The sequence below is a fragment of the Schistocerca piceifrons genome, chromosome 4 (assembly GCF_021461385.2).
Source record: "Schistocerca piceifrons isolate TAMUIC-IGC-003096 chromosome 4, iqSchPice1.1, whole genome shotgun sequence".
NCBI classification, from domain to species: domain Eukaryota; kingdom Metazoa; phylum Arthropoda; class Insecta; order Orthoptera; family Acrididae; genus Schistocerca; species Schistocerca piceifrons.
The window spans coordinates 79,408,133-79,422,397 of NC_060141.1; the positions used below are offsets into that span (position 1 = coordinate 79,408,133).

The following is a 14,265-nucleotide window of genomic DNA, read 5'->3' on the forward strand; positions in this document are numbered from 1 at the left end:
TTCTAAAGACTCTCCCAATGAATCTCAACCTGATACCCGCCTTACCAACAATTAGCTTTATATGATCATTCCAATTCAAATCGTTCTGCACGCATACTCCCAGATATTTTACAGAAGTAACTGCTACCAGTGTTTGTTCCGCTATCATATAATCATACAATAAAGGATCCTTCTTTTTATGTATTTGCAATACGTTACATTCGTCTATGTTAAGGATCAGTTGCCACTCCCTGCACCAAGTGCCTATCCGCTGCAGATCTTCCTGCATTTCGCTACAATTTTCTAATGCTGCAACTTCTCTATATACTACAGCATCATTCGCGAAAAGCCACATGGAACTTCTGACACTATCTACTAGGTCATTTATATATATTCTGAAAAGCAATGGTCCCATAACAATCCCCTGTGGCACACCAGAGGTTACTTTAACGTCTGTAGATCTCTCTCCATTGAGAACAACATGCTGTGTTCTGTTTGCTAAAAACTCTTCAATCCAGCCACACAGCTGGTCTGATATTCCGTTGGCTCTTACTTTGTTTATCAGGCGACAGTGCGGAACTGTATCGAACGCCTTCCGGAAGTCAAGGAAAACAGCATCTACCTGGGAGCCTGTATCTAATATTTTCTAGGTCTCATGAACAAATAAAGTGAGTTGGGTCTCACACGATCGCTGTTTCCAGAATCCATGTTGATTCCTACAGAGTAGATTCTGGGTTACCAAAAATGACATGATACGCGAGCAAAAAGCATGTTCTAAAATTCTACAACAGATTGACGTCAGAGATATAGGTCTATAGTTTTGCGCATCTGCTCGACGACCCTTCTTGAAGACTGGGACTACCTGTGCTCTTTTCCAATCATTTGGAACCTTCCGTTCCTCTAGAGACTTGTGGTACATGGCTGTTAGAAGGGGGGCAAGTTCTTTCACATACTCTGTGTAGAATCGAATTGGTATCCCGTCAGGTCCAGTGGACTTTCCTCTGTTGAGTGATTCCAGTTGCTTTTCTATTCCTTGGACACTTATTTCGATGTCAGCCATTTTTTTGTTTGTGCGAGGATTTAGAGAAGGAACTGTAGTGCGATCTTCCTCTGTGAAACAGCTTTGGAAAAAGGTGTTTAGTATTTCAGCTTTATGCGTGTCATCCTCCGTTTCAATGCCATCATCATCCCGGAGTGTCTGGATATGCTGTTTTGAGCCACTTACTGATTTAACGTAAGACCAGAACTTCCTAGGATTTTCTGTCAAGTCGGTGCATAGAATTTTACTTTCGAATTCACTGAACGCTTCATGCATGGCCCTCCTTACGCTAACTTTGACATTGTTTAGCTTCTGTTTATCTGAGAGGTTTTGGCTGCGTTTACACCTGGAGTGAAGCTCTCTTTGCTTTTGCAGTAGTTTTCTAACTTTGTTGTTGAACCACGGTGGGTTTTTCCCGCCCCTCACAGTTTTACTCAGCATGTACCTGTCTAAAATGCATTTTACGATTGCCTTGAACTTTTTCCATAAACACTCAACATTGTCAGTGTCAAAACAGAAATTTTCGTTTTGATCTGCTAGGTAGTCTGAAATCTGCCTTCTATTACTCTTGCTAAACAGATAAACCTTCCTCCCTTTTTTTATATTCCTATTAACTTCCATATTCAGGGATGCTGCAACGGCCTTATGATCACTGATTCCCTGTTCTGCACATACAGAGTCGAAAAGTTCGGGTCTGTTTGTTATCAGTAGGTCCAAGATGTTATTTCCACGAGTCGGTTCTCTGTTTAATTGCTCGAGGTAATTTTCGGATAGTGCACTCAGTATAATGTCACTCGATGCTCTGTCCCTACCACCCATCCTAAACATCTGAGTGTCCCAGTCTATATCTGGTAAATTGAAATCTCCACCTAAGACTATAACATGCTGAGAAAATTTACGTGAAATGAATTCCAAATTTTCTCTCAGTTGTTCTGCCACTAATGCTGCTGAGTCGGGAGGTCGGTAAAAGGAGCCAACTATTAACCTGGCTCGGTTGTTGAGTGTAACGTACACCCATAATAATTCACAGGAACTATCCACTTCTACTTCACTACAGGAGAAACTACTGCTAACAGTAACAAACACGCCCCCACCGGTTGCATGCAATCTATCCTTCCTAAATACCATCTGTGCCTTTGTAAAAATTTCGGCAGAATTTATCTCTGGCTTCAGCCAGCTTTCTGTACCTATAACGATTTCAGCTTCGGTGCTTTCAATCAGTGCTTGAAGTTCCGGTACTTTACCAATGCAGCTTCAACAGTTTACAATTACAATACCGATTGTTGCTTGGCCCCCGCATGTCCTGACTTTGCCCCCCACCCTATGAGGCTGCTGCCCTTTCTGTACTTACCCCTACTACCTGTGTAGCCACTTGCTGCATGTAGTGGACTCCTGACCTATCCAGCGGAACCCGAAAGCCCACCACCCTATGGCACAAGTCAAGGAATCTGCAGCCCACATGGTCGCAGAACCGTCTCAGCCTCTGATTCAGACCCTCCACTCAGCTCTGTACCAAAGGTCCGCAGTCAGTCCTGTTGATGATGCTGCAGATGGTGAGCTCTGCTTTTACCCCACTAGCGAGACTGGCAGTCTTCACCAAATCAGATAGCCGCCGGAAGCCAGAGAGGATTTCTTCCGATCCATGGCGACACACATCATTGGTGCCGACATGAGCGACCACCTGTAGATGGGTGCACCCTGTACCATTCATGGCTTCCGGAAGGACCTTTTCCACATCTGGAATGACTCCCCCCGGCATGCACACGGAGTGCACATTGGTTTTCCTCCCCTCTCTTGCTGCCATATCCCTAAGGGGCCCCATTACGCACCTGACGTTGGAGCTCCCAACTACCAGTAAGCCCACCCTCTGCGACCGCCCAGATCTTGCAGACTGAGGGGCAACCTCTGGAACAGGACAAGCAGCCATGTCCGGCCGAAGATCAGTATCAGCCTGAGCCTGAAACCGGTTCGTCAGACAAACTGGAGAGGACTTCCGTTCAGCCCTCCGGAATGTCTTTCGCCCCCTGCCACACCACAAGACGATCTCCCATTCTACCACAGGTGAGGGATCAGCCTCAATGTGGGCAGTATCCCGGGCAGCCACAGTCGTAGTCTGATCGGGGGATGTATGGGACGAGCTGGCCGTCCCTGACAAACCCCCATCCGGACCCCCACAGTGATGCCCATTGGCAACAGCCTCAAGCTGTGTGACCAAAGCCAACACTGCCTGAAGCTGGGAGTGAAGGGATGCCAACTCAGCCTGCATCCGAACACAGCAGTTGCAGTCCCTATCCATGCTATAAACCGTTGTGCAAAGAACATCTGAACTAATCTACAGAGAGCACAAACAATTCGACACAAAATTTAAACAGTTATTAAAATACATGATTGCCTAATAAATGCAGTAATGCTGCTACTTGCGCACTGCTGACACACTGCTTGGCAGCGGAAGGAGAATACGCAAATTTACACTATTGAGGTACTAAAACGCAATGCTACAACTCTCAAATACTATAATACGCCCGGAATTTATGAATCAAGCAATGCAAATACCAAAAACACGCAAAGAAATTAAGAATTAAACTATGTAACAAATAAGTGAGCTAAGAGTATATGACTTGCTGCTGCAGCTGCTTCTCCAACGGCGGCAGGGAGTACTTACTGCAACCTACATCCTTCTGAATCTGCTTGGTGTATTCATCTCTTGATCTCCCTCTACGATTTTTACCCTCCATGCTGCCCTCCAATGCTAAATTTGTGATCCCTTGATGCCTCAGAACATGTCTTACCAACCGGTCCCTTCTTCTTGTCAAGTTGTGCCACAAATTTCTCTTCTCCCCAATTCTATTCAATATCTCCTCATTAGTTATGTAATCTACCCATCTAACCTTCAGCATTCTTCTGTAGCACCACATTTCAAAAGCTTCTATTCTCTTCTTGTGCAAACTATTTATCGTCCATGTTTCACTTCCATACACGGCTACCCTCCATATAAATACTTTCAGAAATGACTTCCTGACTCTTAAATCTATACTTGATGTTAACAAATTTCTCTTCTTCAGAAACGCTTTCCTTGCCATTGCCAGTCTACATTTTATATCCTCTCTACTTCGACCCTCATCAGTTATTTTGCTCCCAAAATAGCAAAACTCCTTTACCACTTTAAGTGTCACATTTCCTAATCTAATTCCCTCAGCATTACCCGACTTAATTCGACTACATTCGATGATCGTCGTTTTGCTTTTGTTGATGTTCATCTTATATCCTCCTTTCAAGACATTGTCCATTCCATTCAACTGCTCTTCCAAGTCCTTTGCTGTCTCTGACAGAATTACAATGTCATCGGCGAACCTCAAAGTTTTTATTTCTTCTCCATGGATTTTAATTCCTACTCCGAATTTTTCTTTTGTTTCCTTTACTGCTTGCTCAATATACAGATTGAATAACATCGGGGAGAGGCTACAACCCTGTCTCACTCTCTTCCCAACCACTGCTTCCCTTTCATGCCCCTCGACTCTTATAACTGCCATCTGGTTTCTGTACAAATTGTAAATAGCCTTTTGCTCCCTGTATTTTACCCCTGCCACCTTTAGAATTTGAAAGAGAGTATTCCAGTCAACATTGTCAAAAGCTTTCTCTAAGTCTACAAATGCTAGAAAAGTAGGTTTGCCTTTCCTTAATCTTTCTTCTAAGATAAGGCGTAAGGTCAGGTTTGCCTCACGTGTTCCAACATTTCTACGGAATCCAAACTGATCTTCCTCGAGGTCGACTTCTACCTGTTTTTCCATTCGTCTGTAAAGAATTCGCCTTAGTATTTTGCAGCTGTGACTTATTAAACTGATAGTTCGGTAATTTTCACATCTGTCAACACCTGCTTTCTTTGGGATTGGAATTATTATATTCTTATTGAAGTCTGAGGGTATTTCGCCTGTCTCATACATCTTGCTCACCAGATGGTAGAGTTTTGTCAGGACTGGCTCTCCCAAGGCCGTCAGTAGTTCTAATGGAATGTTGTCTCCTGGGGCCTTGTTTCGACTCAGGTCTTTCAGTGTTCTGTCAAACTCTTCATGCAGTATCATATCTCCCATTTCATCTTCATCTACATCCTCTTCCATTTCCATAATATTGTCCTCAAGTACATCGCCCTTGTATAAACCCTCTATATACTCCTTCCACCTTTCTGCTTTCCCTTCTTTGCTTAGAACTGGGTTTCCATCTGAGCTCTTGATATTCATACAAGTGGTTCTCTTTTCTCCAAGGGTCTCTTTAATTTTCCTGTAGGCAGTATCTATCTTACCCCTAGTGAGATAAGCCTCTACATCCTTACATTTGTCCTCTAGCCATCCCTGCTTAGTCATTTTGCACTTCCTGTCGATCTCATTTTTGAGATGTTTGTATTCCTTTTTGCCTGCTTCATTTACTGCATTTTTATATTTTTCCATTCATCAATTAAATTCAATATTTCTTCTGTTACCCAAGGATTTCTAGTAGCCCTCGTCTTTTTACCTACTTGATGCTCTGCTGCCTTCACTACTTCATCCCTCAGAGCTACCCATTCTTCTTCTACTGTACTTACTTCCCCCATTCCTGTCAATTGTTCCCTTATACTCTCCCTGAAACTCTGTACAACCTCTGGTTTAGTCAGTTTATCCAGGTCTCATCTCCTTAAATTGCCACCTTTTTGCAGTTTCTTCAGTTTTAATCTACAGTTCATAACCAATAGATTGGTCAGAGTCCATATCTGCCCCTGGAAAAGTCTTACAATTTAAAACCTGGTTCCTAAATTCTGTATTACCATTATATAATCTATCTGATACCTTGTAGTATCTCCAGGATTCTTCCATGTATACAACCTTCTTTTATGATTCTTGAACCAAGTGTTAGCTATGATTAAGCTGTGCTCTGTGCAAAATTCTACCAGGTGGCTTCCTCTTTCATTTCTCTCCACCAATCCATATTCACCCACTATGTTTCCTTCTCTCCCTTTTCCTACTCTCGAATTCCAGTCACCCATGACTATTAAATTTTCATCTCCCTTCACTACCTGAATAATTTCTTTTATCCCATCATACATTTCATCAATTTCTTCATCATCTGCAGAGCCAGTTGGCATATAAACTTGAACTACCGTAGTAGGCATGGACTTCATGTCTATCTTGGCCACAATAATGCATTCACTATGCTGTTTGTAGTTGCTTACACACACTCCTATTTTTTTATTCATTATTAAACCTACTCCTGCATTACCCCTATTTGATTTTGTATTTATAACCCTGTATTCACCTGACCAAAAGTCTTGTTCCTCCTGCCACCGAACTTCACTAATTACCACTATATCTAACTTTAACCTATCCATTTCCCTTTTTAAATTTTCTAACCCACCTGCCCGATTAAGAGATCTGACATTCCACGCTCCGATCCATAGAACGCCAGTTTTCTTTCTCCTGATAATGACATCCTTTTGAGTAGTCCCCACCTGGAGATCCGAATGGGGGACTATTTTACCTCCGGAATATTTTACCCAAGAAGATGCCATCATAATTTAACCATACAGTAAAGCTGCATGCCCTCGGGAAAAATTACAGCTGTAGTTTCCCCTTGCTTTCAGCCGTTCGCAGTACCACAACAGCAAGGCCGTTTTGGTTAGTGTTACAAGGCCAGATCAGTCAATCATCCAGACTGTTGCCCCTGCAACTACTGAAAAGGCTGCTGCCCCTCTTCAGGAACCACACATTTGTCTGGCCTCTCAACAGATAACCCTCCGTTGTGGTTGCACCTACAGTACGGCCATCTGTATCGCTGAGGCACGCAAGCCTCCCTACCAACGGCAAGGTCCATGATTCATGGGGGTAGGGAATAAGACCATACAAGCACATGTTCTTTGTTGAATAAGACCATACAAGCAACAAAGAACATGTGCTTGAGGGCAGAAATTAATTACTTGAGCAATAAAATAAAAACTAGTCATAATTTTGTAAAGAAGAAAACAAGGAAAAATGCAGTTTGTTGTGAAAATATCAAAATAAAAAATGAGGGTCATCTTGTTAGCAATGCAAAAATAGTTGCACACACTAAACAAAGATTTTTTAACAGTAACAGAAAAAATAGGTTTACAAGGCTTCATGAACCAAGCCATCAATCTTTTGAAAGCCAAAGTACCTAGCTCAGTAGAACACATGAAGGTAACAAGAGTCACAGTTCAAGAAATTGAAAGAGCCATTAAATCCCTGAAAATTAAAAACTCTACTGGAATTGGCAATATTTCTAACAAATTATTAAAATACTGCTGCATCCATGTAAGTAAAGTCCTTTTCCACATTTTTGGTGCATCACTTAAAGAAGGAATAGTTCCTGGTAGGCTTAAGTATGCTGTTGGAAAACCGCTGTTTACGAAGGGAGATAAGATGGATGCTACTAACTATTGGCCAATATCACTACTTACAAGTTAGATTTCAGAAAGGTTTGTCAACAGAAGATGCAATATTTGAATTTGCTGGCAAAGTCTTGGAATAATTCAACAGAAAGCTTAAGATGGTTGGGATTTTTTGTGACTTAACAAAAGCATTTGACTGTGTCAGTCACCAGATTCTTGTACAAAAAGCTACACATCGGTATAAGTGGTTCATCAAGGAAATGGCTTCACTTGTACCTGTCAAACAGGAAACAAAAAGTCGTAGTGGATAGTCAAAATGGAGTCCCATTATCTTCAGAATAGGGTACCATGACATGTGGAGTGCCCCAAGGCTCAGTTCTGGGCCCCCTACTTTTTATTATCTTTATAAATGATCTTCCTCTCTGTTGAGAATATTGTAGATTCATCATTTTTACTGATGACACTACACTATTGATAATTCAGTAGATAAACTTGAGGAAACAGCAAATAAGTTTTTAAGTGAAACAGTGAACTGGTTTAACATTAATGGCCTTTCTTTAAGTTACGCTAAAACAAACTACATTCAGTTCCACACAACATTCAAAGATGAAGAAATAGTAATAAAAATAGGTGAGCAGGTAATAGATAACCATGGCAGATACCTCAAAATATCTAGATTTGCATATTGACAGCAAACTGAATTTGTCAAACCACATCCTGCATCAGTATAAAAGATTGAGTTCAGCTGCTTACACATTATGCATTGTTTCTCCTTATAGAAATATGGGAACCATGAAGTCAGCCTATTATGTTTATTTTCACACCATTATGGCATATGGAATCATATTTTGGAGAACTCAGTCACTGGCTAAAAAAGTACTGTGTACACAAAAAAGAACCATAAGGATTATGTGTGGAGTCCATCCTAGAGCCACATGCGGGAATCTTTTTAAGAAACTTGGAATCCTTACATCCACTGGACAATATATATTCTCTTTGATGTGCTTGATAAGGAAAGAAAAATTCATTTTTAAACTGAACAGTGAGTAACATAGTAATGAGATGAGAAGAAAACATGACACTTACTATGAACAGGCAAATCTAAGTATGGTACAGAAAGGAGTCCATTTCACTGGCTGTAAGGTTTTTATCACCCTCCCTTCAAGATTTAAGTGTTTGGTAGAAGATGAGCTCATGTTCACAAAACTTTTAAGGCAGTTCCTATTAAAAGGATTATTTTCTATGATAGAAGAGTTCCTGAACTGTAGTGTTTAGCATGTTTTGTATTGTTAACTGCAAATATATATCCAAATCTACATTTGTAATCCTAACTATTCTGTATTGTAAACACATATTTTGCAATATTTATTTTGTGTAACACTTATTATTTTGTAATATTTATTTATCTCTCAAAATTGATTTTCTGTAGTAGAGCCTAAGTAACTGTTTACTGTAATATGAAATCATTTTGTTTTGCTTTTATGTGCTACCACAGATTTATGAAACTTCCATATCCTGTGATATTGTCACAGCATGGATCACCAAAACAATAAATAAATAAATAAACAAATTAGAGAAATAATTGGACCTATATTCAGGAGGTATACTGTTGAAATTCCTTTCTTCTCCACCCTGACTGAGTGATTTCTGAGGTTTTTTCATCACATTGATGGATGCTATGTTTTAGGATTTCTAGCCATCTTGATTATTTCATTTTTGTACACAATATTTACAGCTGACCTACTGCTTCAATAGCTGTGAACAGTTGTATTGTGTGTACATTGGTGCCTAAATTTCAACTAAAATGTAAGGTATTGTTAGTATTTTGCCTATATTTATATCTGAGTTTGATGGTGAGCATCCCCTATGGCCTTAAAATCTCATTTATACCTTAATCCAACTAGACACATCTTTGCATTGTTTTCTGGCTCTGACAAATGATACTGTTAGTGATGTCATAATAAATCCCATAATAAAACATTGATCCCAAGGTTTGCTTAAATGGAAAACATGGACTCTGTTCATATAGTTCTCTCGTTATGTGTGCTGTCCTGAACACCTGGAGTGTGAATATCAGTACTGATCTTGCCATACCTCATTTCATGGGTGTTCTTTTGGGTCTGGGCAATGCTTGGTACCTGGCTGCTTCAGTATATTATAAGGTATAAAGCAGATCTTAATGACTGATTCAATGTGGTTGAGTTTCTTTGCATCAGACCCCACTTCTTTTGTTATCTCTCATGACACATTGTCACATACCTCAGTTAACTCAGTCTAAATTCCCTTTTACATTACAGAATGACTATTTGTCTTTATTTATGGGAAAGAAATGCATTTGATTCCATGTTTCCATAGATATCTGCCAATATTTTTGGTACTGAACCAGCACGCAGTTAGGAAGCAACCTGTGGTTATTCTTTTTATTTCTTGGTATTGATTTCTTCCAAAAGTGTTGTCGTTTTTAGCTAAAATGTCCATTGTTTTGTGAATCAAAGTATATGTCTTTTAGAAATCTGTTCTAGGTTTCATAGTTCTTCAGTGCACTCTTTTCATCTGAGGGCTTGCAAACTCTGTTGATCAAATACTTACCACTGCATTTCTTAATGGCGAGACAGGTGCTCATAATGTGCAGGTCAACGAGTTTGGAGGTAAGAGACCACTTTAAATTTTACTTTTTACTTTCATCATTTTCAATATGTCTCATCTTGCACATCAGCAAAGGCAATTGGAGCCTAATAATTGAAAAAAATATGCTAATTTTATGGAAATGCTTAACTGTTATTGTTATGAAGAAGGTATCTGATAGTAGACTAGACATTTGTAGGAGTGACACACTTTTAGAGTAAAATTAGCAAAAATCTTTGTGAAAGAGCTACTTATTATTCATTGGTAGTAGTCCAAAGTAGTTTCACAAGATAAACCATGTATTTAGAGAAATCTTAAATCCTGTCAACATATTTAGATCTTTCAGCATGAGTATGGTTTATGAACATTAGCAGTAAAATGCATGCATCTCAAGCAATAAAAATTTACTGGTAGTGAATTACAAGGAAAAATTCATTTCACTATGTCAACTACGTCCTGCCTCCACACTGAAAATCATGGAGGGAACTTCGTATACTAGGCCCAAAAAATATTAAGATTTTCTTAGAATTTAGTGACTGTTAAGAGAGTTTAATACCTTCACACCACAGATCATCAGCCTCTTTTTGTACATATATGGGATCACCAATTTCCACCTCTATCTCATCATGGTGTCGAGGTATAAATTTATGCAGTCCTCTGTGTGTTGCTTCTAGAAGCTCCACTTGTGTGAATGGAACTCCTCCACTACTGCCTGTTGATTCTGGCGAGAGACTGTCTGTAAAAGTATGAACATTTAACTAATCTAATTTGCATCCATTTTGCTGATTTAATAACATTATGCAATACAGAAATTTGAAAATACAACACATACTTTATATGTCTGACGTAAATATAAACTACATCAGGTTTCATAAGATACAAAAGTGATAATTACAAGAACCAAACAGTGTCTAGTCCCCAAGTTTGCACTATGTAATTGTAAGTACTCACAAGGTAAGGATCTTGGAGGAATGCTTATAGGAAACCGATATGGATGGACTAATTTATAACCCACATTGCAGACTGTGTGGTGAATCCAAGTCAACTAACCTTCAACTAGATGTATCATGGGCTAGATGTATCATGGGGATTAGCTGACTTCCAGTTTACAGTATTGTAAAATTACGAATAGAATGGCTAGCCAGTACAAACTGTCAGGGGGCAGGTCCTGGCAGGCTAGTGTTCTGTGGGTAGGGTAATTAAAGGCCCTGCTGACACAAGTGAGTAGTGGTGATCAACTGATTGATAGCGAAGTTTGATCACCAGATCTGTCTCCAGCTGAGTACTTATGGGGCATCATCAGACAACCCAGTGTCATCACAAACAGCATTAAGTGTCCTTGTATTGATCAACCAAGTGCAAGAGCCATGAAATTCCTTCCTACAAACTGACTTCCAGCACTTGTATGACACAATACGCACATATTTTCTTGCTTGCATTCAACATTCTGGTGGTTACATTGCATATTACTGTGCCAGCATTTCACATTTGCAATGGCTTATCTCATACTTACATTAACCTGTGATCTTGCAATGTTAATCACTCACATATGTTACCTACACAAATATATTCCTGAAATTTCATTGCTCTACATTAATTATTATTTTTTTGTGTTGTGATTTTTTTCCATCTGTATTAGCATTACTCAGAAAGTATTATAAAGACCATTGCCCATACTTAAGAATGGGGAAATGAATATCTGAGATTCACATGACCTCATGTAAAAAGTGATACATTGAGTGCAAGGGTGGATTACAAAATTCAAGAGATTTTAACACTTAAGCAATTCTTTCAAGATAGATTAGCATCCCAAGATATCAACTTGGTATGAAGATGAAGCTCACTTTTTGTTGGCAGTTCAGCTCCCAAGTTACAAATCATTACAAATAAGATAACTTGAGGTCATATATTACTGATCAGTGTTTTGTGTCAAGTTGCTGCAGATCTCATGACTGTCTGCAATAGTAAAGCAGTTGTCTTTCATGAATAATGTATTCATTAAGTTTTTTGTGCCCTGTTTGAGCTGCTTTTGGTGAAATGAATAATGATACAATCATGGTCCACCATGGGTGCTAACAATAACTTCTTATTTGAAAAGAAAGAAAATTATCCACAGTGTAAATAGTTCTGAGTATGAAGCTTGAGTGTCTGTAAACCATTGCTCTCTACACAGCAGTCAATGTGCACTTAATCTTCCACTAAATTCAGCTAAGAAGAACTATGTACATAATAGGACAATTGTGAGGAGAAGACATGCAGTCTGTTTTATAATATTATTTTATCCTCATCTGCTCAACAACTTTTTAGCTGCATCAATACTTTGTTTTTGCAGAAAGTTCCAAGCTGTGTAAAGTTTCAGATTCCACATTAAACTGCACTGCAATTTCAAGTTGAGTGCTGGGCCGAATCAAGTAATTAAGGGGTTAGGGACCTTGTGTAAAGTTTTGACATAAGATGAGCAGGTGGTGATAGTGGGTGGGGTGAGGAACAGTTCAGACAGGGACAGAGAATACAACATACTTGGTGAACTGAGTAAGACAGCTTCCCTAACTGGTAGCACCAATATGAACATGACTGGGCTGTTCAGGTGGCATGATCAGCCTCGTCTTGTGAATGCTGTATGGAAAGTCAATGAGGAGCTGGAGATGGTACTGATGACCACAGACCAGGTGCACATTGTGCTGGAGTAGGCAGTGACTATTGGTAGATGGGGCTATGCTAGGATGGTTGGCACCTAAGCATTTCTGGGAAGGGGAGGTTGGTAGCATTAATTAGTGAGATTGTAGCAGGTGTGTGGGGTCACACATAGTCAGATACCTTTTGTCATGAGGAGGATGACTAGACCCTTTTTAGGATAAATCATGATTCCTCTTCCTTAACTGTGTCTCAATCATTTTAAAAATTACTTCAGTGTGCATGGAGGATGGAATGTACCAGACTGAGATGCACAAACACAACAGAAGTATGCTCAGAATTATATATTCTTCATCAAAATGTTTAGTATATAAACATTAAAAATAAAGTACACCAGCTTGAAGTTGAATTATGGTCTTTGAACAACATGGTCATATGCATTGCAGAGTGATAAAAGAATAAAGTTGCTACTGTAGAACTATCTTGCAGGCTGGGAAATCACATACTTATTACAGAGGTGACACACATTTTAAAACCAGAGAAGATCTGCTCACAGTTAGTGTAGATAAGCATTTTGGATTAGCAATTGTTGAACTAACATAACTAGACATCAGTAAGAAGTTAATCATTCTGTGCATGTAGTGCACACCTATGGTAATATGAATACTTTCTCCAACAAATTAACTGAAGTCCTGGAAAGAGCCTTAAACCCTAAAACTAACGAAATAATATATGGAGACATTGAAATAAACACAGGTATTGATGGTGACATCGATGTTAAGTTCTTAAACATTTTGAGCACTTTTGGTGTGACACTAGTGCTGAGCACTGCTACTTGGGTTTCAAAAAGCTCAGCATCAGCCTTAGACCATACTTATAGATATCAATAAGGAAAACTGAAAAGTTCTTATAAGAGATCTTGGCCTTTCTGGCCATTACTGTCAGATATTAAAGCTAAATATAGGCTTGGTAAAACCCACACAGAAGTACTTTCTTATCAATGCAAAATTCATAATTTTTGAGGAGGCATATACATAGATAGCCACTTCAGTAGTAGCAGCTAAGAGAAATAGATGAATAACTATGGATATTAGAAAGTCCTTCGAGGTTCTTAAATTTCTCAGTTCTTCGCAAAAACATTATACTAATCTCAGTAGCACCCCATGAGTATATATTCTGGGTGTTCACAAGTTTTTAGATTCAGATAAATTTGAGATTGTGAAATTAATAGCATCTGCAGTATAACAGTTATGCTTATCAATAAGTTTATACAACTACAACCACTGCCAATAATAATAAGAGCAGTAATAATTATAATAATAATAATTACTATATGCATAACTTATCTGACAAAAGAAAGACTTGTTTGGTGGATTTTTATTGTTTTGTACATAAATAAGTACAATTTAGAGCAATAACAAAATAATGCTAAGCTTTTGGAACTCTCCATTTTGCATTTTTGTCAAAGTGGGAGTTTTCATGCTTTTCCATTTTTTTGGACAAATGTACGAGATCCCTAACAGACGTATTAGTTCACGAATTTACTTCTGGGTTGAAAATCAGATATTATTACACTACACCCACACAACAGCTTGTGCCAACTATAAACTTTCTT

General features: G+C 39.1%; 1 protein-coding gene across 1 annotated transcript in view; it reads right to left on the reverse strand.

Annotated features, from left to right (window-relative positions):
- The window catches only part of LOC124795610 (JNK-interacting protein 1), a 359,281-nt gene that overhangs the window by 82,491 nt on the left and 262,525 nt on the right, over nucleotides 1-14,265 (reverse strand). Inside the window, exon 6 of the mRNA XM_047259681.1 lies at nucleotides 10,573-10,752. Within this exon, the coding sequence (XP_047115637.1) occupies nucleotides 10,573-10,752 (180 nt within the window). The remainder of the gene's footprint in view (nucleotides 1-10,572; nucleotides 10,753-14,265) is intronic.